The sequence below is a fragment of the Vipera berus genome (assembly GCF_964194415.1).
Source record: "Vipera berus genome assembly, chromosome: 5".
Lineage (NCBI taxonomy): Eukaryota > Metazoa > Chordata > Lepidosauria > Squamata > Viperidae > Vipera > Vipera berus.
This window is the reverse complement of record NC_138207.1, coordinates 30,110,535-30,135,961: the sequence shown is the minus strand read 5'-3', so window position 1 is coordinate 30,135,961 and position 25,427 is coordinate 30,110,535. Positions and strand designations below refer to the sequence as shown.

Sequence of the window (25,427 nt, the reverse complement as noted above, 5' to 3'; positions counted from 1 at the left end):
TTATATACGCATTGAGCTCTCTGGATTCTGGTTTATATCTCCAATTATACAATTTATCTGTTCATCATGAAAATAACCACCTTATTCCGTATGTTTGTTGTATAATGCATTTCCTGTTACTTGAACAAAGGATACAAATGCCCCAAATATAAATAGAGCATTGAAAATATGATTTTGGAATGTAAACAGTGCTAGTCCCATATAGCAAAAGATTACATTCTCAGTCAAAAAGTTCATGAACTCGAACAACTGAAATGAAAGAGAAACAAAATTATCATCCAGGTTAAAGTAGATGAATGAGTACTAATTGGGACAAGGTAAACATATCAAATTGGGCATTCAATTCATGATCCACAAATCAGCTCAGATTTTTTAAAAAATATTAAGTTCAATAAACAAGATGACAAGCAGGTAGTTTAGCCTATTATATGCTACTAAAACTCTTGTTCTCATGGGCGAAATGCTGCATCCTAGGACAACAATTTTTGAACCAAGTACTTTAAATAGTTTTACGTACAAATTGTGTCCAAAATCCAGGACTCAAGACTCCCGAGGGAATGAAATTTGGAAAAGTTGTTACTGTTTCAGTCCTACTGACTGCTGCTGGGCTACTGTGGTCACATGATCTTTATTTTCAACTATCCATGACAGTTTCCTAGCCAGTCTCATAATCCCTTGTTCCCTCCCCAGTCAGCAGCAGTCACTTACCTGCCTGCTGGAAAGGGAAAGGAAGGATGCTCCCTGCCAGACTCCCACAAAGAAACTCAATAGGGAAGCTGGCAGGAAGTTGGAAGTCACTCCTGCTCCTGCTGCTTTTTTGCCTGCTCTGGGTCATTCTGTTTTTCTGTTTAGATAAATAAATATCTGGTATATCAGGTATGGGCTGTCTATGATAGGTAAATATAGAAATCTGCTTAAGTAATAGCCATTCTTCTCTACTGCAGTATACGTCAAGTGTACATTGTCCAGGAATAAAAATGCGCAAAAGCTTTTTCCTGTTTTATGAATCAAGCCACATTTTCTACCTCACTTCAAATCTGTAAAACTGTTTTAATAAACATACAAAAATACAGGGATAGCTATACTGTTAGAATACCAGTTGACAATCTTATAAAATCATCAATATACAGTACACATTACATATATTGGCTAAAATGTTATAGACTATGACAGGATTTATGATAATGGAAACACTAGTTGCCTAGCACAAAACACTTTATTTTGTAGTTATAATTTTTAAAAAATCCCCTTAGGAAACAATTACTTCTATTGTCTCCTATGGGAGTTTTAAAGAATATTTTCAAAAACATTTTTGTCAAAAGCTGGCTAATTTTCCAGCATATTGAATGGAAGGTAACACTCCACATGACCTGCCATCCCACCTACTCTTGTGGCCTCTAAAATTCTGTTCATTTGGAACACAGCCAATTCAAAATGTTTTGTTCTGACTACAAACCAAACATCTGTGCCCACCCTTAATGCACCTGGAAGCTATTTGCCCAACATGGTATATAATGAAGCTATTATGTTAACATGGCAGCAATATTAAATTTCAAGAAAAGTTTAAACTATTATAATAATTTTTAGAACATACAGAGTACTTGGAAAATTGCATCCTCTCTCTATATATTATTTCTCACTTTTATTCTCTTTGCACCATAACCTTGCCTGCTGCACATGTCACATATCTATGTATTCACCCTCTCCCAATAAAAGCAGCTATCAATCTGAAACAGACTACTGTATCTACCCTTAAAGAAGGAGTGTGTGTATGTGTGTGTGTGTGTGTTTTATAATACCAGTTGGAAAAACTACATCTTGACACATGTTCAGAAACCCAACCACACTTTGGAGATAGGTGGGGAGGGGAGGGGAGATTACGGGCTTTTATTATGGAAAAGTAGACAATTTGGACTTAATGTCATGAGTTTTCTGGATGACACTAGGAATTGCCAGCTCTTTGCATATTTGTCCCACACGCTGAAAGCAATAAGTTTACACTTAATATTAACTCATGATTTTACGTCATGGTTTGTTGAATACAGTATGGTGGCATGAGTCACATATACTGCTATACTATAAACTATGCTTTATAAAACACAACATTTGGGTTCACAATGACAAAGCAAAAATCAAACAAACCATCTCATGACATAGTATGATGTATGAACCCAGCCTCTGTGCTTTTAAAACTATGGTCAAAGGATAAACACTGAAAACTATCCTAATTCTTAGATAAATTTGTCTTGCCCACTTTGATTTAGCAGTGGTTAAATTCAAGGAAGTTAGTCACCAATGCATTCATTTAGCAGAGAAGCACTCATGAACTTCAGAGCCAGTAGAAGCAATGGGGAAATCCTCCATATTGATCTGAGAGTTATTTTATGCTATATATTAAACAATTATCTCCAGATAGAAAGCTGACAACATAGTTCACTTTCTTCAAGTTGATCAGAATGGAAAATTATTAATGTGCTATTTCTGGTCAAATATGGCATCGTCCTTTGGAATGACTATATAGGTATTAAAACATGTCCTCAGCAACTCCAATTGAATACTTATGGTTCCAGCAATAAGGAGATATTGACTTCACACTATATTTTTTGAAACTTGAGACTATGAGCCAAATACATATTTAGGCTTGAAAAGGGAAGACTGGGGGTGTGGGGGGGAGGATATAAACTTTTGAATCAACTTAAAACAGGTCACTCTTAAAAAATTATGACTATTCCATCAATCTAAAGTGAAAAGCAGATAAGAACCCAGTGCACCATAACTATCTTACAGACCAATTCATTTTTCTTTCTTTCTTTATAGCATTGCAAAATAAAAAGGTTTCTTTCTGGAAGGTTTACTTTTACAGTTATATAGTTCTGCAAATGGCATGCCGCTAAAGCAAATAAAAAAACACCCAGAAGTCCGTTTCCCCCTTCCTTTTCCTAGCTTAACTGCCAAAATAAAGAATGTACTAAAAGCAGATGACACTTTATGATGCTCACCGCTCTTCTATTCAATATTTAGCTATTTCTTTGTCTGCCAAAAGATTCTTTTTTTGAAGTCAGCAGGTTAGCTACATTCAGTCCTCTTTAGAATTAATCAAGGGATTCAGATAAAGTTAGCAGAGTATTGATCTTGAGATCCTCTCTCTCCTTCATGAATTCTATGCAGGGTACACTGAAACCTTGAAGCTTTGTTGTTGTCTTCAGTCAGGAACCCTCTTCAATGATCTTTCATCCATTCTAAATTCATAGATTTTCAACAGCTAACGCCGTCTAAACGCCACTTGGTTTGCCAGCCATGTTCTCTGTCGATTCCCAATCTAGCCACATCTCCCATCTTTCCCTTTCCATAGCGCATTTCAGTCTCCTCTTTCCTTTCCAAGAGATTCTTCTTTTCCATGTGAAAATGTTATTTTTTCTCAGCCCAAATTGTTTTTGTAGACCAACCTTAACTATCCTAGGCACAAGTTGTATGTTTGGGAGATGATGGGACTGCATCTGTAGAGTCCTTGGTGCTCTTTGAACTTGGTTGTTTGCTTACAGATGTTTCATTAGTGAACTACGTAACATCACCGGTGCAAGTAAGTGTAGGGTTTGTTCATTGTTTATATGCAAATAGTTCTTGACTTATGATTGTAATTGTAATTGAGTCTGGAGTTATGGTCATAGGTTTTTGAGGTTGCTGAAGTGACGAGATCTGATTTTATGATTTTTTTTGTGGTGATCACTAAATTCACTTGCTCATTTGGTAATCTTCCTAACAATATGAATAATATGATAGTGGAAACAAACGTTGATAGAGGCATCAGCTTCCTTCACTAAATTTCTTTGTAGCCATTTTGCATGTGACAAACTTGTTATGTGAATTCTCTAACACGGCCATGGCCTGAGAGTGCTCACACAAAACTTTAGAAGTTATTAGTTGTGGTGTTCTTCCTTATAGTTTGTGAAGAAAGGTGTACTCAATCCTTCTGACCCAAGAAAACAGAATCTGGGCTAGGAGAAATGAATTTCAAATCTTTCAAACCTGACATAATTCACACACACACACACACACACACACACACATCTGATACACAATTATTTGAGACAAGGGAGCACAGATTTTTGGATTTCAACAAAAGGAACGGCATACTTTGAAGCCACATTCTCTATTGTTATGCCACTGAACTGACAGATGGAACTGTAAATTCTTTAAGGATTCATTGCTATGTCTGTGTTCATCAGAAAGAAGTCATGTTTTCATTCAAAATCACTAAGACTAAGAGGTAAAAATGGTTTATCTTTTTTTTAATTTTGCACCTATATTTGGATTAATGGAGCTGGTTACTGTTCATGGTTCAAAGAGAAAAAAATCAATCTCATTCTCTCTCAAAGCACCTTATAAATATAACATTGCTTCTTACTATTATAGTCCTAACCTCTGGCAATCAATTCTATTTCTGAGGAGATAGAATACAATTTATTTATCTATCTTCCATTTACTGAAAGAAAAACTTTTAGCCTAACATATCATAATCTATTCTATGCCATAGCTTTTGAGTTCAGGATAATAAGTTTATTTGCTTAATTTTAAAAACACTGCTATCACCTGTTGCTAGTATATCATAATTTAACATTCCTTTTCTGATAGTATAATCTAAATTACCATATCAGAACACTAATATCATCTTAGTCCTGAAAGGCCTAAGAAACCAGAAAGGCTGCAGGCTGCTGAAAACATGACAATATAGTGAAAAATGGCACCTCCACATATTAGCAGGGATATTTGCAGGGTTTCATCAAGAAAGTCAATATGGCAACTGTGATGATGAAATTAAAGCTCTGCCAATTTGGGGAGGAAGGAATGTGTGTGTGTGTTACATCTGCTGTGCCATAAAACCTGGTGAAAATTTCGACTGAACCATCATGACTGCAGGGCTAACAAGACTACTTGTTCGGTAATTTTATATATATCCTTTTACAATCATTTGTTTACTTAATCTTCCAGATGTGCATATTTTTATACATAAGCAATACTAAAATTTTGGTGAAATCAATATTTTTAAATGAAACCTAAAGACATATTCCATATTCAGCATATAATAATATTATTTGGAAAGAATATGTTGTGCCATGCGTTTATGAACTTCTTTCAACAGAGAGGGAAGGATATGACATCTTCTATCTTCAGTCTACAACACAGTCCTTTCAACAGTTCCAAGAAGGCTCCACACCCATTTCCACTAATCAGCTGATCCTGACAAAACAGATAAGCCTCCAGGTGGCATCAACAACTCGCTAAAAGAATGCAAATATCTACAAGAATATAAATCCTTCCATTCCCCACCATCCAGTCAAAGCTGAAGAAGCTTCTTGGATGAGAAGTGAAATGTCTTCAAACAGAAAAAAGAAAGTCCACTTGCCTCATGAAAAAGCACCTTTGGGACAGGCTCCAGGTAAACTGCTCTATATAATGGAAAGAAAAACCAAATACACAGGTATAGTATAGGTGGTACCTTGCTCAATAGTAGTAACTGTGAGAGGAATCTGGGAGTCCTACTGGATAATCACTTAAATATGAGCCAGCAGTGTGCTGCAGCTGCCCAAAAAGCCAACACAGTGCTAGGCTGCATCAACAGAGGGATGGAATCAAGATTACGTGAAGTATTAATACCACTTTACAATGCCTTGGTAAGGCCACACTTGTAATACTGCATGCAGTTTTGGTCACCACGATGTAAAAAAGAGGTTGAGACTCTAGAAAGGGTACAGAGAAGAGCAACAAAGAAGATTAGGAGAGTGGAGGCTAAAACATATAAAGAACAGTTGCTGGAATTGGGTGTGCCTAGTTTAATGAAGAGAAGGATGAGGGGTGACATGATAGCAGTGTTCCAATATCTTAGGGGCTGCCACAAAGAAGAGGGAGTCAAGCTATTCTCCAAAGCACTTGATGGCAAGACAAGAAGCAACGGATGGAAACTAACCAAAGAGAGAAGCAACCTAGAACTAAGGAGAAATTTTCTGACAGTTAGAACAATTAACCAGTGGAGCAACCTGCCTCTGGAAGCTGTGAATGCTCCAACACTGGAAGTTTTTAAGAAGAGACTGGACAGCCATTTGTCTGAAATGGTATAGGGTTTCCTCCCTGAGTAGGGGGTTGGACTAGATGACCTCCAATGTCCCTTCCAACTTTATTATTATTGTTATTATTATTGTTATTGCTGTTGTTGTTGTTGTTATTATTATTACACCTCTTACCATCTGGTATGTTTATAGTTTCCATAAATCAAAGACCTTCAAGAGAAATTTTGGTCTGACATAAAAAGGCTATTAGCAATTCAGATTAGGAGGATATCCTCTGCCTCCTATGAGCGACGTTCAACTGAGATGCTTGCTTTTTTAATGCTATGTGTTGCCTGTCTGCAGATTTGCTGTGTCCTTATTATATACTAGATAAAGTTGCATCAGGAACATCTATAGAGCAGTAGCATTTGTAACACAAAGATGGAGTACATCAATATAATACTACATGCTTTGCAAGGCAGATGTCTTATCTAAAGAAAAGTGTTTTATTTTTTTAAAGATGGAGCCTTACTATGATGTGGTGCTAGCTACCAGTAATGCTTCAAACATGGTTTTGACCAATTCCTGGAAATCACAGAGATCAAGGACACTTAGCCTTGATGGCAATGTCATTGTCTCTGAAGGGGAAACCATTAGGCTTCCTTGTGCAATTGGTTGTACAGTCCAGATTGCTGGACTAGATGGACCATAATGCCAATCCATCAGTGCATTGCTTATGTTCTTATGTAAAATGCCACCTCCTGATTGGATTACAAGAGGGAAGATATGTTGTATATATTCTCTCTTATTACTTTGCTGATTAAGACTGAATAATAAAGTTTTATTATTTGTTCATAGATAAAGGATGACATGGAATGAAGAGATTTTAGACTGAAATATTAGAAAGGATTATAAGTTTCTGAAATTGACTTTTCTTGATGAAGAGGAAAGTCATTTGTTTTTTTTCCTTTTACATATTTTCCTTCATCCCTTTTTTGCTTTTTCTTCCTTTTTCTGTATTTTTCTTCATTTGTATTAAGGTTTTATATTTGTATTTTTACACTTCAACAAACCTTTTTATTAGGAAAAAAATGAGATAATAAGGTAGGGATTTGCTGGAAGCTTTTGTTCTTCTGAATCTTTTCTTTAACACTACTGGATATGAGAAAGAAAAGAATCTAAGCAATTCCCAGAGCTGTGGTATGAAATTTTATAGGATTCAGAAGGAAATACTACACACAGTATAATGATTCTCCTAGTTCAGAGGTCCCCAACCCCTAGTCCATGGACCAGTACTGATCCGCAGCATGCCCGCAACCGGTCTGCACCAGCAAGCAAAGCCCCATCCGTGGCAGCACACAAAACCACACTCTCTGGTTGGTGGAAAAATGTTTCTCCATGGAACCGGTCCCTGGTACCCAAAAGGTTGGGGACCTCTGTCCTAGTTGGCATTATTTATTAATTCATCTAATGTCTAAGTTTTCCAATTCCAAAATGACCCTGATTGACATCATAATTAAGAACACAGATAAAAGAAAAACTCTTTTCTGGAAGAAGCAAATAAAAAAGAATTCTATTATTCTATTATTGTGTTATTCTATTAGATTAAAAGACACTTTTTTAAAGAAACAATGTAATGAATTTGGGAATCCTCACTTACTAGACTATTTGTTTTGTTAAAAAGACACCTAAGGTAGCTTAGAGCCTCTTAACCCTCTCTCTCGCTTCTTCTCTTGAATTATAATAATATTTGATTCAATTATTTTTATTGATTGAGGTTTTTATGATGCTCAAGCTTTTATGATGCTCAATTCCAAAGGCTGCTCAGTTGTAAGCCATTGGTTCTGAGTGGCTTATAAAACACCAAACTAATAGGGTATATTCATAAGAATACTGCCCACATTCTGGAAAACTTTCCTAGAGAGCCAAGCCTATAGCCTTGAGTAACCTTGAGAAGGACAGTATATCTCAGACTAAGCCACTCCACAGAAGGGAGCCATCACCAATCTATGGCATGACATTTTTTGGACAATATGTTTTGACGTATGTTTCAATATTTAATAAATAAAGAAAAGATTAATCAGTATATTAATGTCTTGGGGAGTTGGAAAAAAATAGTGGTCACATAAGTCAAAGGGATACATATCTGGATGTTATTGGTTCTACATTTATTGAAAATAAATATTGAGAAATGACTATGAATTTTGGTAGAAAGTTAATTTTTTTGTCTTCTTAAACTCAGTATTATTCATTTGTTTTTTTTAAAAAAGGCTGCTATTATGATGCTACTTCATTTCCTTCCTGAAAATGTACTGTGAATATTTGTAAATAGTAATAGTTTACTTCTGATGCATGTAGGAAATTATACTAGTTATTTTTTTAAACAAGTTTTATTGGTTTTTCAGTTAAAATCTACATATTTAGAAAGCATCATGATGACTGGGTAATCAGAGATTAAGTAACACAGTTTTCAGTACATAATTCAGGTTACATTATCAAAACATCCTTCTCAATTTCCCTTAACATTTCATACAACCAGTTTAAACTAATAAATTTCTAGATATAGCATGGTCAGTTGAAAAATTTGTCAATTCAATTTCATTGAAATATAACTATGTCCTGTTATTAAAGTTTACCTAATTTTAATTTTAATTATATTAAAATTTATATATTTATTTATATATTTATATATTTTTTAATTTTAATTTTAATTATATTATTCAAATAACATCCCAAATAATATTGGGATGTTATTATTTAACATCCCAAATAATATTCACAACCCAAATTTCCCTTATTTCATTACAGCAAAAACTATAGCATCTAACATGTACACAGTGGTTGAGTAGCTATGTTCTACTTAATAAACATTGTCTGTTTCACATCCTAATACATCACACGTTACTGACAGGACCTTAAATTATACTAGTTATTTGAAGAGGTTATCAATTAGTTTAAAATCCAAAAATTAATAGCTTATTCACGAAGATAATAAACTATATTTTATTTGCAAAAAAACAAAAAACAAAACAGTCTTGCTAACCTTCACTTTAGTCTTTCTAGACCAAGAATGTTTTCTACTTTGCTGAAAGTCAAAAGTCAGTGGAACAATAAGTACGAATAAATCCTGACATTGCAGTGTAGTGGACCATATCCAGAAAGGTTTTATTAAAAAGAATCAGGTGTTTTGTCAGTCTTAGACACAACCACTTGTTTGTCTAGCTAAATGTCATACAATTCCATAGAATGCCAGATATAAAAGGATAGCTGTTTGGATAGTCTTCCAAATACTTATTGCTAAGAAGTAGCTGTAGTGCAACTAATGCTAGCTATTAAATTCTGAATCCACACCAAACCTTCAACTTTATTGATGATTGTGAAGTAGGGACTTTGGAAATTTACCATATAGCTCTGGTAAAAGCAGAAATATTCAAGGAGTCCAGCCATCTTGACAAGGATGTTAGTAATGTTAGTTTATCATCTTGGTTACACAAAGTCTTCCATCTTAGACTCATTGATCTGAACAAGAAAGGAGCTGCCCTTTGTAATATACTAAGGTTGCGGAATTAAAGATTCTTCAGATGTGTCCATATTGATGTTAACAGCTGGTAGTTGTAGTTTCAGCTGCAGATTTCTCAGAATAGCTACTCCTCTACCTCTATATTGATCACGTTTTTAGTGCATGGATTTCAAGAAGGAGGATAAAGCCATTTGTGGGTCAGATGGAGCAACTCTACAGGCTAGATTAGGCCTATGGATAGAGGTTCTTCATTCTTGCTGTAAGGTTTAAGTCATATGCTGATAATAACTCTGAAACCATTCACTGAAATTTGCTTGGAATATCCTTTCCTTTCCTTTTCTACTGACAAATGTCATGTTACAAAATTGGAGATATAGATTCTTTCTGAAGTCCAGCATCACAAGTGTCCATGAGCATATCCATGAGCATATTGGTATGCTCATTTCAATAAAAGTTGATAAATCAGTTATTTAAAATACCAAATTGAGATTGATAAGGACTAGCTGTCCAGGTCAACAATATTTTAAATAACACTACTATTCACATTCTATCAATTTATGTAATTATTTTATTTTCAATGATTGACTGAAGGCAAAGTCAGGTTGATGCAGTGCTAGGGAGATGAGGCATGGAGGTATTACAGTAATATCAAACCTATATATTCACTACTTATTCACTAGAATAAGTAGGGCTTATTCTCATGTAAATGAACAATGTAGTACAGATACTAAAAATATTACAAATCTACATTTAATTTCATTCAACAAATTTATCTCAGCAGGATAGCTTTCATCATATAGTTTCTACAAATGGTTATTGTCATTAGAATAGTCCTTCCAAAATTTGTACTTGGATGTGGAATGTTAGTATTATTTTGATGTGAATTTCAAGGTCTCAAAGAAATTATCACATTCAAGCTAGTGCACTTTACAGATAGATGCTAAAACTTTTCCATGGTCTTTTTCATACAATTTCAATTAGATATCTTTAAATAAGTAATTTGACTATAAATGTCCTGATTGTGTATTTTATCACAGAAAAAAGCATCATATCTGTTATGTCAGTAGCTTGTTGCAAATTTGTAAGTAGCTTGTTGCAAAGAAGGTTCCTTTGAAGCGGGAGATTCTGGTGCAATTATTGGTTAATGTTGTAAAGGCGGGAAAACCCGGGCTTGTGATTGGATACAGTTTAAACAGCTCTAGTATAAAAGCCAGAGTTATTTGACAGTTGTCAGTTGACATATGTGTATTGAATAAACCTGTTGCTGTTAAACCTCACTGAGTCATTCGTCTGTCTGAACCAAACAACTGGCGACGAAGGTGGGATAGACGGCGGACTAGTGAAGGATCGGCGACAAGCAGCTGCGCGTAAAGCGGCAAATTTAAAAATTCACAGTCAACCGCAAGCGGCCGCGGTGGAATCCTCAAACCTCCGAATGGCGCAAATTGGTTCTTTAAAAGAATTCGATCCAAACTTCCCAGAGGACTGGGAAGAATATGTGGGACAGTTCGAAGGATTTTTGCTAGTGAACGGCATAACCGACGACCGGAAAAAGGCGGCTGCCTTACTGACTATCTGTGGCACACCTGTGTACCGGGTTGCCGTGGGACTTTGTCAACCATTGCCAGTATCAAGCGTTTCGTACGCCGACTTACTGGCCAAATTAAAGGTACATTTTACACCAAGAAGATCAGAACTCTTTTGGCGGCGCATCTTTGAAAAACGAAATCAGAGACCGGGCGAGTCAGAGAAGCAGCGGTACGTTGTAAATATGATAACTTAGAAATAAGAATCCGGGACAGAGTGGTGCTCGGGCTACGAGACGAGCAGTTACAAAATAGAATTATCGCTAAGCCCACCGGCGACTTGCAAGAAGTCCTTGATGAACTTTTGACTTATGAATCCACTGGGTATCGTGACCCCCCCCGCAATAGCATGGCTGCTTCTGCCGAAATAAACCAAGAAAGCCCTTTGGACTGCGGGGAGGTGGACCCACAATGGGAAGCCGACATAGCCGAAGTCACCAGGCGGTTTGGAAAAATGGCGGCAAAACCATTCCGCAGTGAAGGACCAGAACCGAGTCGCCGATTCCAAACAACAACACCACAACGACAACCAACAACACCGCAACGACAACCGAGAGAAGTTCCAGCTAGACAGCGCGACAGCGACAACCGATGTGGAAGCTGCGGGGGAAATCATGCCCGAGCAACATGCAGATTCCGCTCTGCCAGATGCAGATTGTGCGGAAAGACCGGCCACATTCAAGCCATTTGCAGGGGTCGTGCACGCGACAATCGTCTACACGAAATCGACGTTTGGCCCGAAGGTAAGGTAACCCCTCACGATAGTGGCAAGGAGACCCCTAGACCTTGGGCACAATACCCCAAACGCGGGGAGGTGGCGCGAGTTAATCACATAGGGAAGAGAAAAATAAACCACATTTTGGGATCAAAATTAAAAATCGTAGTCCAGTTGCAAGGAATTCCTTGCAAAATGGAAATTGATTCTGGGGCCTCAGTGTCCATAATTTTAAGTGAGACCCTTAAAAAGATTGAACTTAAAAGTGGTCGCAAAATTCCACTTAGTTCAACCAAAATTCAATTGGCAGACTTCCAAAAAACCCCAATAAAAATTAAGGGAAAAGTTACCCTTAGAGTTAAATATAAGGGGTTTAATGGAATACTAGACTTAATTGTTACAGAAGGCCATAGAACTAGTTTAATAGGCCTTAACTGGTTCCCTGCCCTGGGAATTTGGGTCGGAGGAATAAACACCGTTATTAATAATAAGACCCTCAAATCTGTCTGCGATGAATTCGCAGACGTATTTGATGGGTCTTTGGGTAAATATAAAGGACCCCCAATTAATTTTAATTTAGACCCATCGGTTAAACCCATCAGGCTTAAGGCCCGACGGGTGCCTTTCGCCCTTAAGCAAAAAATCGAGGCCGAGCTCGATAAGCTTGTAGGCCAAGGCGTTCTAGAACCGGTCGAGGGTGGTTTGTGGGAGACGCCGATCGTCACACCCCTTAAACCTAATGGGGATGTGAGGATCTGCGCTGACTACAAGGCCACCCTGAACCTCGGAATGAAAAAACATGCTTACCCGGTCCCGACGGTGAAGCAGGTCCTCGCCACGATACAGGACGGCGCCATATTTGCCAAGTTAGACTTGGCGCAGGCGTATTTGCAACTTACTGTTTCCAGGGAGGCTGCTGAAGCTCAAACTATTGTTACCCACAAGGGGGCGTTCCGAGTCCACAGACTGCAATTTGGTATTGCAGCAGCTCCAGGCATCTTTCAGGAGGTGATGGAGAGGACCTTAAAGGGCATACCTGGTGTATGCCCTTACTTTGATGATGTTCTAATAGCTGGAAGAAATGAAGAAATATTAGCTGAGCGTCTGGAACAGGTACTGGGAAGATTTAGGGGGGCTGGACTTAAATTAAAAAAGGAAAAGTGCTGTATTGGAGTTAAATCCACAGAATTTTTAGGATTTAGGATAGATAAAAATGGAATTCACCCTACACCTGATAAAATTAAGGCAATCAAATTGGCACCAGAACCAAAAAACAAGGCGGAATTACAAGCCTTTTTAGGATTAGTCAATTTTTATCATACATTCTTGCCACATAAAGCTGCCATCGCGGAACCACTACATAGACTATTAGATAGAAAAACCCCATGGCAGTGGCAAGATAAATATAGAGTCAGTTTTCAAACATTAAAAGATATTCTTTCAAGCCAATCCACAGTTACTCATTTTATTGAGAATAAACCAATTTATTTAGCTTGTGATGCTTCACCTTATGGTGTGGGGGCTGTTATCAGTCACATGGATAGTCAGGGCATTCAAAAGCCAATTGCATACTATTCCAGGACGCTTACCAAAGCTGAACGGAATTATGCACAGATTGATAGGGAAGCATTAGCAATCGTGGCAGGAGTAAAAAAGTTCCATGACTACCTTTATGGTAGGAACTTTACCATATTCACTGATCACAAACCATTATTGGGACTGTTTACCACAGATAAACAGACACCCCAAATAATGTCTCCCAGAATGCTGAGGTGGTCAATTTTCCTCTCAGCATATTCATTCTCACTGCAACATAGACCTGGTAAGGAAATGGGCCATGCAGATGCCCTTAGTAGGCTGCCTTTAACCATCACAGAGGAGGACCCTGCCCCAGTAGGACAAATTATGTCATTACAGGAAATTCCTGAATGCCCCTTAACTGCTAAAGAAATAGCTGAGGCTACTAAAAAAGACCATATTCTCAAAAGGATTATGACCTGGGTTCTTGGTGGTTGGCCTAGTACTAACCCTGATGCCAAGTACATCCCATATTTTAGGAGGAAGAATGAACTATCATCCCATTTGGGATGTATATTGTGGGGCAACCGTGTTGTTATTCCTGAACTTCACAGATCTACAGTCTTAACGGAATTACATGAGGGTCACCCTGGAATTGTGCGAATGAAGGCATTAGCTAGAAGTCATTTGTGGTGGCCAGGGCTTGATAAAGATATTGAAGAATGCGTTTCAGGATGTTATTTGTGTCAGCGATCTAGACCAGAGCTGCCACACACACACACACATAAGTGGGAATTGGCTAGGAATCCTTGGTCTAGGATTCACATTGATTTTGCAGGGCCATTTCAAGGCTTAACCTTCCTAGTTGTGGTGGACAGCTTCTCTCGGTGGCTGGAGGTAGTGCCTGTTAATTCAATGACATCTAGTAGAACAATACAGGTTCTAAGGGGGCTCTTTGCCACTCACGGGTTACCTGATGTGATTGTATCGGATAATGGGCCCCAATTCACCTCTGTTGAATTTCAGGATTTCCTCAGGGCCAACTCGATTAGACATGCAACATCAGCACCCTTCCACCCGTCCACCAATGGCTTGGCTGAACGCAACGTGAGAACCACCAAAGACGCCTTGAAGCGAATCATCCGTGGCGACTGGCACCAAAGACTTGCAGACTTTTTGCTGACCCAACACACAACCCCTTGCACGGCTACCGGGAAAAGCCCTGCGGAAATGAGGTGGGGCAAACGGCTAACCACCAAACTGGACAGGTTACATCCTGACAAACTACCCTCAAGTGCTGAACCTGACATCCCAAACAGGTCCTTCAAAATTGGAGACTTAGTCTGGGCCAGAAACTATGGACAGGGGGACAAATGGGTTCCTGGGGTAGTCACTGACATAATGGGGCCGTTGTCTTACACCATTGAGGGGGAAGGGAATAGAATAAGTAAAAGACATATTGATCAATTAAGGAAGAGAGTTGCCGGACGTATGCCAGTCGATGGGGGTCAAAACGTACACGGGGGTGATACTGCATCTTGGCTTAATCAAAACAACTTGCCAGTTAGCGGTGAAGCGGAAATTCAAACCAGTGTGACTACAGCTAACCCACAACATTGTCAAATTGACTTGGAGCTGTCCCCTATGAACAGGCCAGCAGTACCTGAGCAACAACAACAAACACAACTGCAATCACAATCTGTTAGTAGGGAATCTGCAGAGCCTGTAATTCAAAATTCCAGACCCATAAATATAAGCCAGCCAATCAGACAGTCAGTTAACAATGACTTAAGTAATCAAACCAATAGATACCCATCTAGCTAGGGTATCTATTGGTTTGATTACTTAAGGCCACCCAAATACTTGAGAGATTACGTCAACAAATAACATCAACTGGGGGGGAAGGGGTGTTATGTCAGTAGCTTGTTGCAAATTTGTAAGTAGCTTGTTGCAAAGAAGGTTCCTTTGAAGCGGGAGATTCTGGTGCAATTATTGGTTAATGTTGTAAAGGCGGGAAAACCCGGGCTTGTGATTGGATACAGTTTAAACAGCTCTAGTATAAAAGCCAGAGTTATTTGACAGTTGTCAGTTGACATATGTGTATTGAATAAACCTGTTGCTGTTAAACCTCACTGAGTCATTCGTCTGTCTGAACCAAACAATATCAGCCTCCAATTCTGTTTTTAGAATATCATGATTAAAAGAGATTATATACTAACTGTACATAGAAAGAACAAATAAAGCGGGTTCTGGAAAAGTAATAGGAATCTACTGGTTATAGTGCTCTAGTTAATCAGCCTAGATGGTTGTTTTGATGAAACATCTGGATAACTTTTATCTATTTTTCCTACTTTCATGTCAAATGTGGGCTTCTGAATGTGATGATGGTATCTGAGTAGCTGCAGAAATATTTGTTGTGCTGCTGTCAAGATACAGCTTTGAAGCAGAGGTTTAGGATTATTATGTAGTCATATTAGGATTACAGTCTAAAATCAGCTATAAGCACATGACAAATTATCTATGAAGTTGTTTTCATTTCAAGATTTCATGGGCAATTAAGATGAACATTTGCATCCAAATCCAAAGTAAAGAAAGCTGAACAAGTATAGTTTTTGATTATAGAAGTAGTAAAAGATTATGAAAGCAATAACTAGAAGTGATATGACATATCAAAGCTAATATTAAAGGCACTAAAGCATAACAAGATAAGGAGGTTGAACAACAGAACTAAGGAAAGCATGTTATTTACTTGAGGGTTACAGACAGAGTGCTTAGATGTTGAGAGTAAGGTGACCCATTATTTTCAGTGATTATAGGAATTTCTATTTTGAAGTTTCTGCCCCAACAGCATATATCTTCAAGTGTTTTCTTTCTCTAAGACAGACATGTCAAACTTGCAACATCATTTGATGTCGTGCAACGTATCAGAGCTTTTCCCCCATTGCTGGCAATGGGGTGGGTGTGGTTTCCTGGTGATGCATCTGGCCCGTGGGCCGGCAGTTTGACACCCCTGCTCGAGGACCTGGAGATCACTCAGACAATTCATTCACTCCAGATGCTACATTCCCTACAGAACTCCTTGGCCTGTACTTTTCCTTATTTGAAATCTGACACCTGCAATATTCACCTGGGTCTATGTTAGTAGACTTAGTTGGTCTAAGTTGTTTCAGAGGTATCTAAAACAAAAAGTAACATAACGCACCTCATCATCAAATTGGATGTTACCACATCATTAAACATGGTCTAAAATTATCTAACTGATTTATCTATTTCTTACAACAAAGCAGTTCAACTTCATTACTACGCTAGAATCTACAGAACCAAAGAGCTATGTTCCATGAATTATGGTTCTCAGTTTTGAAAAGCATGCTTCACCTAAAGGAAATTTCATCCCCATTTGTGAGATGACAGGGAGAGGTGTGTCAGTGATTCCAAGCAAAAGACAAGATAGAAACTCCATCAAGCTATAAGCCCTTGAGCAAAGCATATATCCAGTAGAGGCCCAGGCTGACTTGATAAAAGGCACTGAAAACTATCACGAGCTCTGCGTATTTCATATTTACGATAACATTGATGCTTCTGGCCTCAAAAGAAAAAAAGACCTTTCTTAAATTTTGCTTAGCAGAAGAATTGCCATTGCATTTGCCAGCAAAGATCAGTTGTTGATATACTTCTCTCTTAATGAAGATACAAGCTTTGGTTATTTTTGTTTTTTGTTTTGGTACAATGAAATCTATCTAGGCTATATTGTCAGCTTTGTGAGATACCCAATTACTGTTTCAGAAGATACAAAGCAAGCAAGGGTTCAGAAAGATGGGGAGATTACATACTTTACCTGTTTAGTTCTCATTTTGGAGTCTGCTGACAGATTGTTGTATGTATAATGGGCCTGGGTGACTCCACAAAAAAGAACTGCCACTATACCTGAAAAAAAAGGAACACACACATTAAACTGTTTTCAATTCTTCCTAGAGTGTATCTGAAAGGAAAAGGGGAGGATTGGGGGGAGGGGGAAGGGAGGGATTTGCCTGCTTGAAAAATAATTGAACAACATTAACTGCCTATAAAAAAGCCATAAGAAGGTGTTATAATAATTTGCTTCCATGAACTAGTATTTAACCGCCCTGAGTCCTTCAGGAAAGGGCGGTATATAAATCTAATAAAATATAAATATAAATTTAGCTTTGATCAAAATAATTTGAGGTCAGAAAGCTCTTGCATCTTGCTGTAATGTGACCTGCTTACTATAGATCTATGCAGCTTTGTTGTTTGTATAACTCAGATTTGGGCATGTTTTGGCCCCCAGGCCATATCTGACCTTTTGGCTGTTCCTGTTTGGCCCATGTGAGGTCAATCAGAAATTAGAAATCAAACATAAATAAGTGTACACCATGCACACAACTGAGTAAATGTAAGTTCAGCCTATTGGCTCAGCCATCCGCAACAGTCCCCATTTCTCATGTGGCCCTTTAGGAAAACTAATTGTTCATCCTTGGTCTAACTGCTCAGAATTGCTATGAAATCATCCAAATACAACACTGATATTTAATATGATAATATCCCGGTCTGGTATATTCTCAATTTGGTCAGTCTATTGCAGTGTGCACAGGAAACCTAGTAGACCTTTCTTATCAGGCTGTCTCCTAACAACATAATACATCATTTGCTAAATTGGGGCTCCTTATATTTCTACCTGTGACATTATTAACACAAAGAGAAGGGCTGCTGTCTTGTAAAATTTCAGTGCTAATTGAGTCAGTAATTCCAGAATAAAAGCAACATATCAGGTATGTATCTAGATATATTCTAGATTGCATGACAAAATGATTGTGTAAAAATAATATCACATTAATTTCTATTTTACACACCAATTAGTTATTGTCTATCCAGAAATAAGCCACTTGACTTCACTGGGATCTACTCTCAAGTAAATATGAGTAAGATTGCAATCTGGAACTGGATTTGCACAACAGACACAGTTAAAATGTGCAAATAGCTACAATTTGCTTTTACAGATAAAAAATGCATTACAATGGATTCGCAACTGCATTATATTCTTGACAAGTTTTATTAGTGAAAATATCCAATTTTTTTCTGACATTATTCAGGCTTTATTTCAAAATGTTGTTGCTTACATAGCAATTGTTAAAAGAAAAAATAGTCATTGGTTCTCCTCATTAAAAGTTTGAGGAGCCTCCACTATGTGGAACTAAAAATAATTCCTTCATCTTTGCTTACTAAGCTGCATGTTCATTTTCAACAAAAAAAATTTAAAGCTTCAGTTTTAAAGAAATGCTGAAATGCTGAATTGATTGGTGCAACTTGGAGAAATAAAATTGTGGCTGCAGAAATAATACTCTTATTAAGTTGATGATTACATAGAAAGTAGCCCTGTCCAGCCTGAAAATTAAAAGATTTATTGTTTTGGAGAATCTATTTTCAGATGGTGAAATTATCATCTGTAATCCCTTTTTAAGTGCAAATTTTAAAGATGATAGATATTATTATAAAATATGTTTTATTATGCGTTATATATTTGAAGGGTGGGTTTGCTCCTGCAAAAGATGACATGTGACCAAGGAGAAAGGAACCAGCAGGATAACCTACAAATATACTGCTACAATGACATCTCTGAGTCATAATGTAAATGAGGCAATATATTTCCTAATCTGCTGCTAGGAAATTTCTATTAATATATCAACAGTTGAAAAGTTGGCAGTTTTGTTTTTCTTTTGAATGAATCATTCAAATAAAATGAAATTTTAAGTTTTATTAAATTTATAGCTACCCAACACAACCAACCCTTATTATAAAAGCAACCAATAATATTCCCTCCTCTGCAAGATGGCCAAAACCATGATTGTACAAAATCATTGTTCAAAACATTCAACAAGGCAACATATCAGCTTAGGGGAGAAGAACCAGGTCCTTAGGACTTGCTTAAATCATGTCAGATTTTGTGCAATATGAATACAATTCCAGGCACCACCAAAAAGAAATCCCCACCCACTCCAGGTAGTGACTAAGGCCTTGTCAAACTACCCACTAAACTCTTGACAAAAATCTCATACTGTCTCTGAAATCCAGGCTCCTGGCTACATACAACATATAACAAACCCAACTGATGCATGCCTACAGCCCAACTTCAACAAAGAGTTTCTCTTTAAGTTATATGTGGAGTAGACCCTCTGGAAGCCATTAATACTTTCTGGTGACATCCAGCCCCTAACCCTCCAGCCCAGTCTCAAGGTTGCTGTCACACCTGAACCTCCAAGGGAAGACCACATCCCCAAATCTTGGTAAAACATGCCAGGTCAATGCCTCATCAAGGATAAAATCATTTATCATCATTAGTTGGAGGTTGGGATCACTGAGGATTCAGTGAGCTGGTTTCAGATTGAATTCTGGAGACCAGAAGGAGAATCACCTGAAGATATCAGAACTGCCTTCCCACAGGTAGTCTCCCCTAAATTTTAACCATATTTTTCCTCTGTCTACCATAGATATTATGGCGTGTCCTAGTCGACCCTCAGGCCAATCAACAAATCATCTATCAACTTAATTGCCTAGTCTCACCTACAAAAAACAGCTTCCACAGCTGCTTCTTTAACATAGTTCTCCAAGAATATACGTAGCTGCACACTAGTACTGGCCCACACTAGGACCTAGATTGCACAAGCGGTGGGTGAGCAAAGCTTCAATGTACATGTGCATGTATTTTAGAATTAGCACATAATGCTAATTTAACCAGTTCTAGATAAAATTGCTAAGCTGACCACATAGCATCATATTTATTTCTTTAAAGCTCTGGTTCTGATCTCTGTTGCAGTAAATTAAAATATTATAAACTACATGATGATTATAATTATATTATTTGATTTAAGGTAATTTAAAATCTGAGTTTGATGTTTGTTTTACTTTTCCACTTTTCCTTGTCTGGTCTAGGTTTTAGAATTTAGGAATGATGTTTGTCTGTTTTTGAATCTTAGAACTGCTAAATGTATTGATCCACATTGATTGCCTACTCTAGAGCTTTCTCAATTTGACCAAGATGTTGATTTTCAGGTCTAATCCACTTAAAGCTACTTATGATGAAGCAATGAAGTTATTTTTAACTCCATTACTTCTGAAAGGATTGTATATGCTGTATTGATTGCCACCATGGAAGAACTAATAATGAACTAAATATATAATATGAAAAATCTGTTGAATAATCATGGGTTTCAATCATTTGGAATGATTATTGGTATTTTTAGCTGTACCATATTGATTTTCCTCATCAAAGAATAAAATAAAAAATAATTTGTTCTGAGGTCCACAAATGATTGTGAGAAAGAAAATGATATAGGTTCAACTAAATCTTAAATTTTATAACTGAGAAATGTATTGAAAATGTTTGACAGAACTACTTATTTATATAAAAATTACTTTGCTCTGGAATTTTTAACTGATTCTTTTGAGTAAGAAAAGTCCTCCGGAAATAACCTGGGCAAGTATGCATCACACCAAATCCACGGTAGCAAGATTTCTCTCTGAAGTGTTTTAATTAGAACGTCTCACACAACTGGATGTCAGAGTGTTGCTTTCAGGCGTGTGTCAATTGAACTGTGCCAGTGAAAACTGGCAAGCTTGACAGTACTTGCAGATTTTCATCAGAGAACTCCAGAAAAACATCAGAAAAGTGACTGACTGAAACATTTCAGACAGTCATATAGGGACATAACACTTTACCTTGACATTTGAGCACCAACATTTGAACTTTGTAAGCCACCCTGAGTCTTCGGAGAAGGGCGGGATATAAATGGAATTAAAATAAAATAAAATAAATAAATAAAATAAAAAATGAAGATAAATTTTACATGTTTATTTTGGTTAGGTATTATCACTCCCTTTAATCAACCTCATGTGTATGAACTATGAGCTTTCTATTTTGTAATGGATTCTATAGAGGAGATTGAATTATACATTCAGAATACTGTGAATTCATGCAGAAATAAAATAAAATAAAAATATAGGTAGTAGAGTGGAGCTGAGAGCTTCCTTAAAACGTGAATAAAAAGAACTACTACTGGAATGGATTTCAAAAATGATAAATGATTTTTCCCAGTTCCATAAAGAGCAGAGCAGGAGAATCATAATTCTGTTTGGTCATATATCATAGGCATAAGCTTTCCTCCACAAGATCTAATATACCTATTAATCCTGAAGTATACTATAAGTCAAGGAGTATCCAATTCTCTTCCAATAGCGCTTATCAAGAAATTAAGTGGGATAGTACAAGTGTAAAATATATAGCATATGAAAGATGATAATCATTAAAGATTCCTGAAGAATCCATTTGGAAGCCGTTTCATAAAACTAGTTTATGCATTTACAGTATCTCCTATATTCACAAACATCTAATATTAAATTTTATTGCACGAACTGGAAAAAATAATTGTAATAATTTGAGCAATTTCTTTTCCAATGAATTTAATAACAGGTTGCAAGGTTCTGTAAGATATTTTTTAAAAAAATTCTAATTAGATCTAGAATATTTACACTTTGGCTTCTAAATTTTTTTACATCTGCTATATAAATGTAAAACCCATCGGTGAGCACTATAACACTATAATTACTGTTATTCCATATATATAAATGAACAGGAAAAAGTTTCTAAATCATATAAAAGAAGAAACTTCAGTATGTCACTTAAATGTGAAAACATGACATCTCCCAATTATATAAGGTAAAGATAAAGGTTCCCCTGCACATGTGTGGTAGTCATGTCCAACTCTAGGGGCCGGTGCTCATCTCCGTTTCAAAGCCGAAGAGCCAGCGCTTGTTCGAGGACATCTCCGTGGTCATGTGGCCGGCATGACTAGACACCAAAGGCGCACGGAACGCTGTTACCTTCCCACCGCAGTGGTCCCTATTTTTCTACTTGCATTTTTACGTGCTTTCGAACTGCTAGGTTGGCAGAAGCTGGGACGAGTAACAGGTGCTCACTCTGCTACGCGGCACTCGGGATTCGACCCGCCAAACTGCCGACCTTCTGATCAACAAGCTTAGCGTCCTAACCCACTGAGCCGCCTACATGATTTTACCCTATATCTTAAGATTTAAAAATGGAAATTTATGCTTAGATTAGCCGTATGTCCAGCAACAAAATCAACATAGAAAGCTTCTCTAGTTTCACTACAAGAAAGCCAAATTTTATTTTAATGATAGATTTTGAATAAAAATCTTCAAACTAAAGTGGGAAAATACTAGGGTGTCTGCAAAATGAGAAAAACAAGCTGGACACTTGAAAGTGTGCTGAATGTGCATAAGATATTCCTGTCCTTCAGACAGATGCTGAGCCAGATAACCATATCCTGTATTTCCAAATGCATGTACTCCTCTGCAACCATTGTGTAACTATATCCTGTTTTTCAACCATGGTTTTGCATTGCGTAGAATATAACCAAATAAGGAACAATGTACAGCCAGGAAATGAGGGGTATAAATATGGTCACAAGCCTTTTGGGGTTCAGACCCTTGTACTCATTTTGTTACTCTCTGAAGCTGCGCATTAAACTTTCCTTCTCTGAAGAGCTGGCGTGAGTCTCCACAACAAAACATTTCTAAAAAACAGAAATAGATGAAAGTATTGTAGTCCAGGGGTAAGACTAATTTTTATAATTATATAAGATTTATTTATTAAATTTGTATCCCATATTTATTACTTTTATGTTTTTATTAGAAATTGGTTTCATATTTTTTCACTATTTATTTCATATGAATTACAAATATTCCACTAATCCAATTCATATAATTTATTCCATAAATGTAAAGAGATTTTCCATTAATTGTAATACTTTTCCTCTTCTAGACTCTAGACTCTTCTAGAAAGCAATGTTTTATTGCTTTCTGTGAATGAGAATAAATTAATGTGTGTGTGTATGTACACGCACACACACACACATGTGTGTGAGTTGTTGTGGGTTAGACAGCATCACCACCAGATGGATTCATAGCAGGCTGACAGGCCGTAATCAGCATGTGGTCCTCAATGGAACTGCATCTACATGGAGGGATGTGTGTAGTGGGGTGCCCCAGAGCTCTGTTCTGGGCCCAGTGCTCTTCAACATCTTCATAAATAATTTGGATGAGGGGATAGATGGGGAACTCATCAAATTTGCAGATGACACCAAGCAGGAATAGCCAACATTCCAGAAGTTAGTATTAAGATACAGAAGGATCTTGACAGACTTGAACATTGGGCGCTATCTAACAAAATGAAATTCAATGGTGAAAAAGGTAAGGTTCTACATTTAGGCAAGAAAAAAACAAATGCACAGGTATAGTATAGGTGATACCTTGCTCAATAGTAGTAACTGTGAGAGGAATCTGGGAGTCCTACTGGACAATCATTTAAACGTGAGCCAGCTGTATGCTGCAGCTGCCAAAAAGCCAACACAGTGCTAGGCTGCATTAACAGAGGGATAGAATCAAGATCACATGAAGTGTTAATACCACTTTACAATGCCTTGGTAAGGCCACAACTGGAATACTGCATCCAGTTTTGGTCACCACAATGTAAAAAAAGATATTGAGACCTAGAAAGAGTATAGAGAAGAGCAACAAAGATGATTAAGGGACTGGAGGCTAAAACATATAAGGAATGGTTGCTGGAATTGGGTATGTCTAGTTCAGGGGTAGGCAACCTTGGCTCTTTTATGATTCATGGACTTCAACTCCCAGAATTCCTGAGCCATGGAAGTTTTTAAGAAGAAACTGGACAACCATTTGTCTGAAATGGTAGGGTTTCCTGCCTGAGCAAGGGGTTGGATTAGATGACCTCCAAGGTCCCTTCCAACATCATCATCATCATCAACATCATCAACATCATCATCATCATCATCATCGTCGTCGTCATTATTATTATTATTATTATTATTATTATTATTATTATTATTATTATTATTATTATTATTATTATTATTATTTACATAGATCTCCACCCCAAAATTCAAAAGCAGGGTTTTAAGAAAAATAAAAGGAAACTTAACTGAAACTAATTTATATGAATACCACCATAACTTTCTAATCTTGCAAACCATTCTGGCTCCCATGAAATTCCTACACTGCTTCACACACTGCCTTTTTTCTTGAAATTTCTTACATTTTTCTTTTGAGGAACTCACTAAATTTATTCATAAGATTCTCAATTTCCCCCTATCTCTTAAATCAATCTTCATTCACATTCTTGATACAATTACATAAACTCAACAAGCTTTTTTCATAACAGTCACTCGCATTTGTATTCAGTCCACATTCATTCAATAGCCATTCATGCCTTACTATACTGATTGTTCCTTTATCATATGTTTTAGTTAGCACATTAATATACTTCATTCACCTATAAGTTTTTCTTGATGTACTCAACTTTCATTTTCATATAACAAAACAGGGAAAGATATCCTTTTACACTGTTTTTGATTAATATTCAAACTACATACAGTACTACATATTATGTTTCTACCAGTACTTTTACATCCTAAAATCTTTCCACTTCTCCATCTTTGTTGAACACTGCATCAAAGTACACAATTCCACACATATCTTTGTATGATTTCACACATATCTTTGTATCACAGCAGAAAACGGACCTCCTAATTACCTCAATGGCATGAAATACTTACCTGTAAGGCCAGCAGCTTCAGCAGACAAGAAGGCACTCCATGATAAAAGGAAAAACAAGCCAGTTTCCAACATAGGGAACTCACACAGTTTAGTAAACTTTGTCAAGTGCTAAAGGAAAAAACAGCTAAGGAAAAAGAGCAATTGTTTTAGTTTTCAGACTTGATTTTGTAACATTAAGTACAGTACTAGTATGAAAAGAACTCTTATAAATGCAACTCCATTTTGAAGAAGTGAAGTTAAAATTAAGAGTTGTGATGTTCAAACTGCCACTGAATCATTATAAAATTCCCTTCATTCACTGATTCTCAACTGGTTGGGTTTATATAAGTTACTGAAAATTCCTAATCATTGATATGCTGATTGAAACAATTAGGCAG

The 25,427-nt window shown here is 37.0% G+C and overlaps 1 protein-coding gene across 1 annotated transcript in view; it reads right to left on the bottom strand.

Annotated features, from left to right (window-relative positions):
• The window catches only part of SLC9A9 (solute carrier family 9 member A9), a gene marked incomplete at its 3' end in the record, with an annotated part of 226,386 nt that overhangs the window by 104,495 nt on the left and 96,464 nt on the right, over window positions 1–25,427 (bottom strand). Inside the window, exons 8-10 of the mRNA XM_081328638.1 lie at window positions 25,050–25,158; window positions 17,219–17,307; window positions 136–249 (exon numbers count right to left, since the gene is read on the bottom strand). Coding sequence (XP_081184764.1) covers window positions 136–249; window positions 17,219–17,307; window positions 25,050–25,158 — 312 coding nt within the window. The remainder of the gene's footprint in view (window positions 1–135; window positions 250–17,218; window positions 17,308–25,049; window positions 25,159–25,427) is intronic.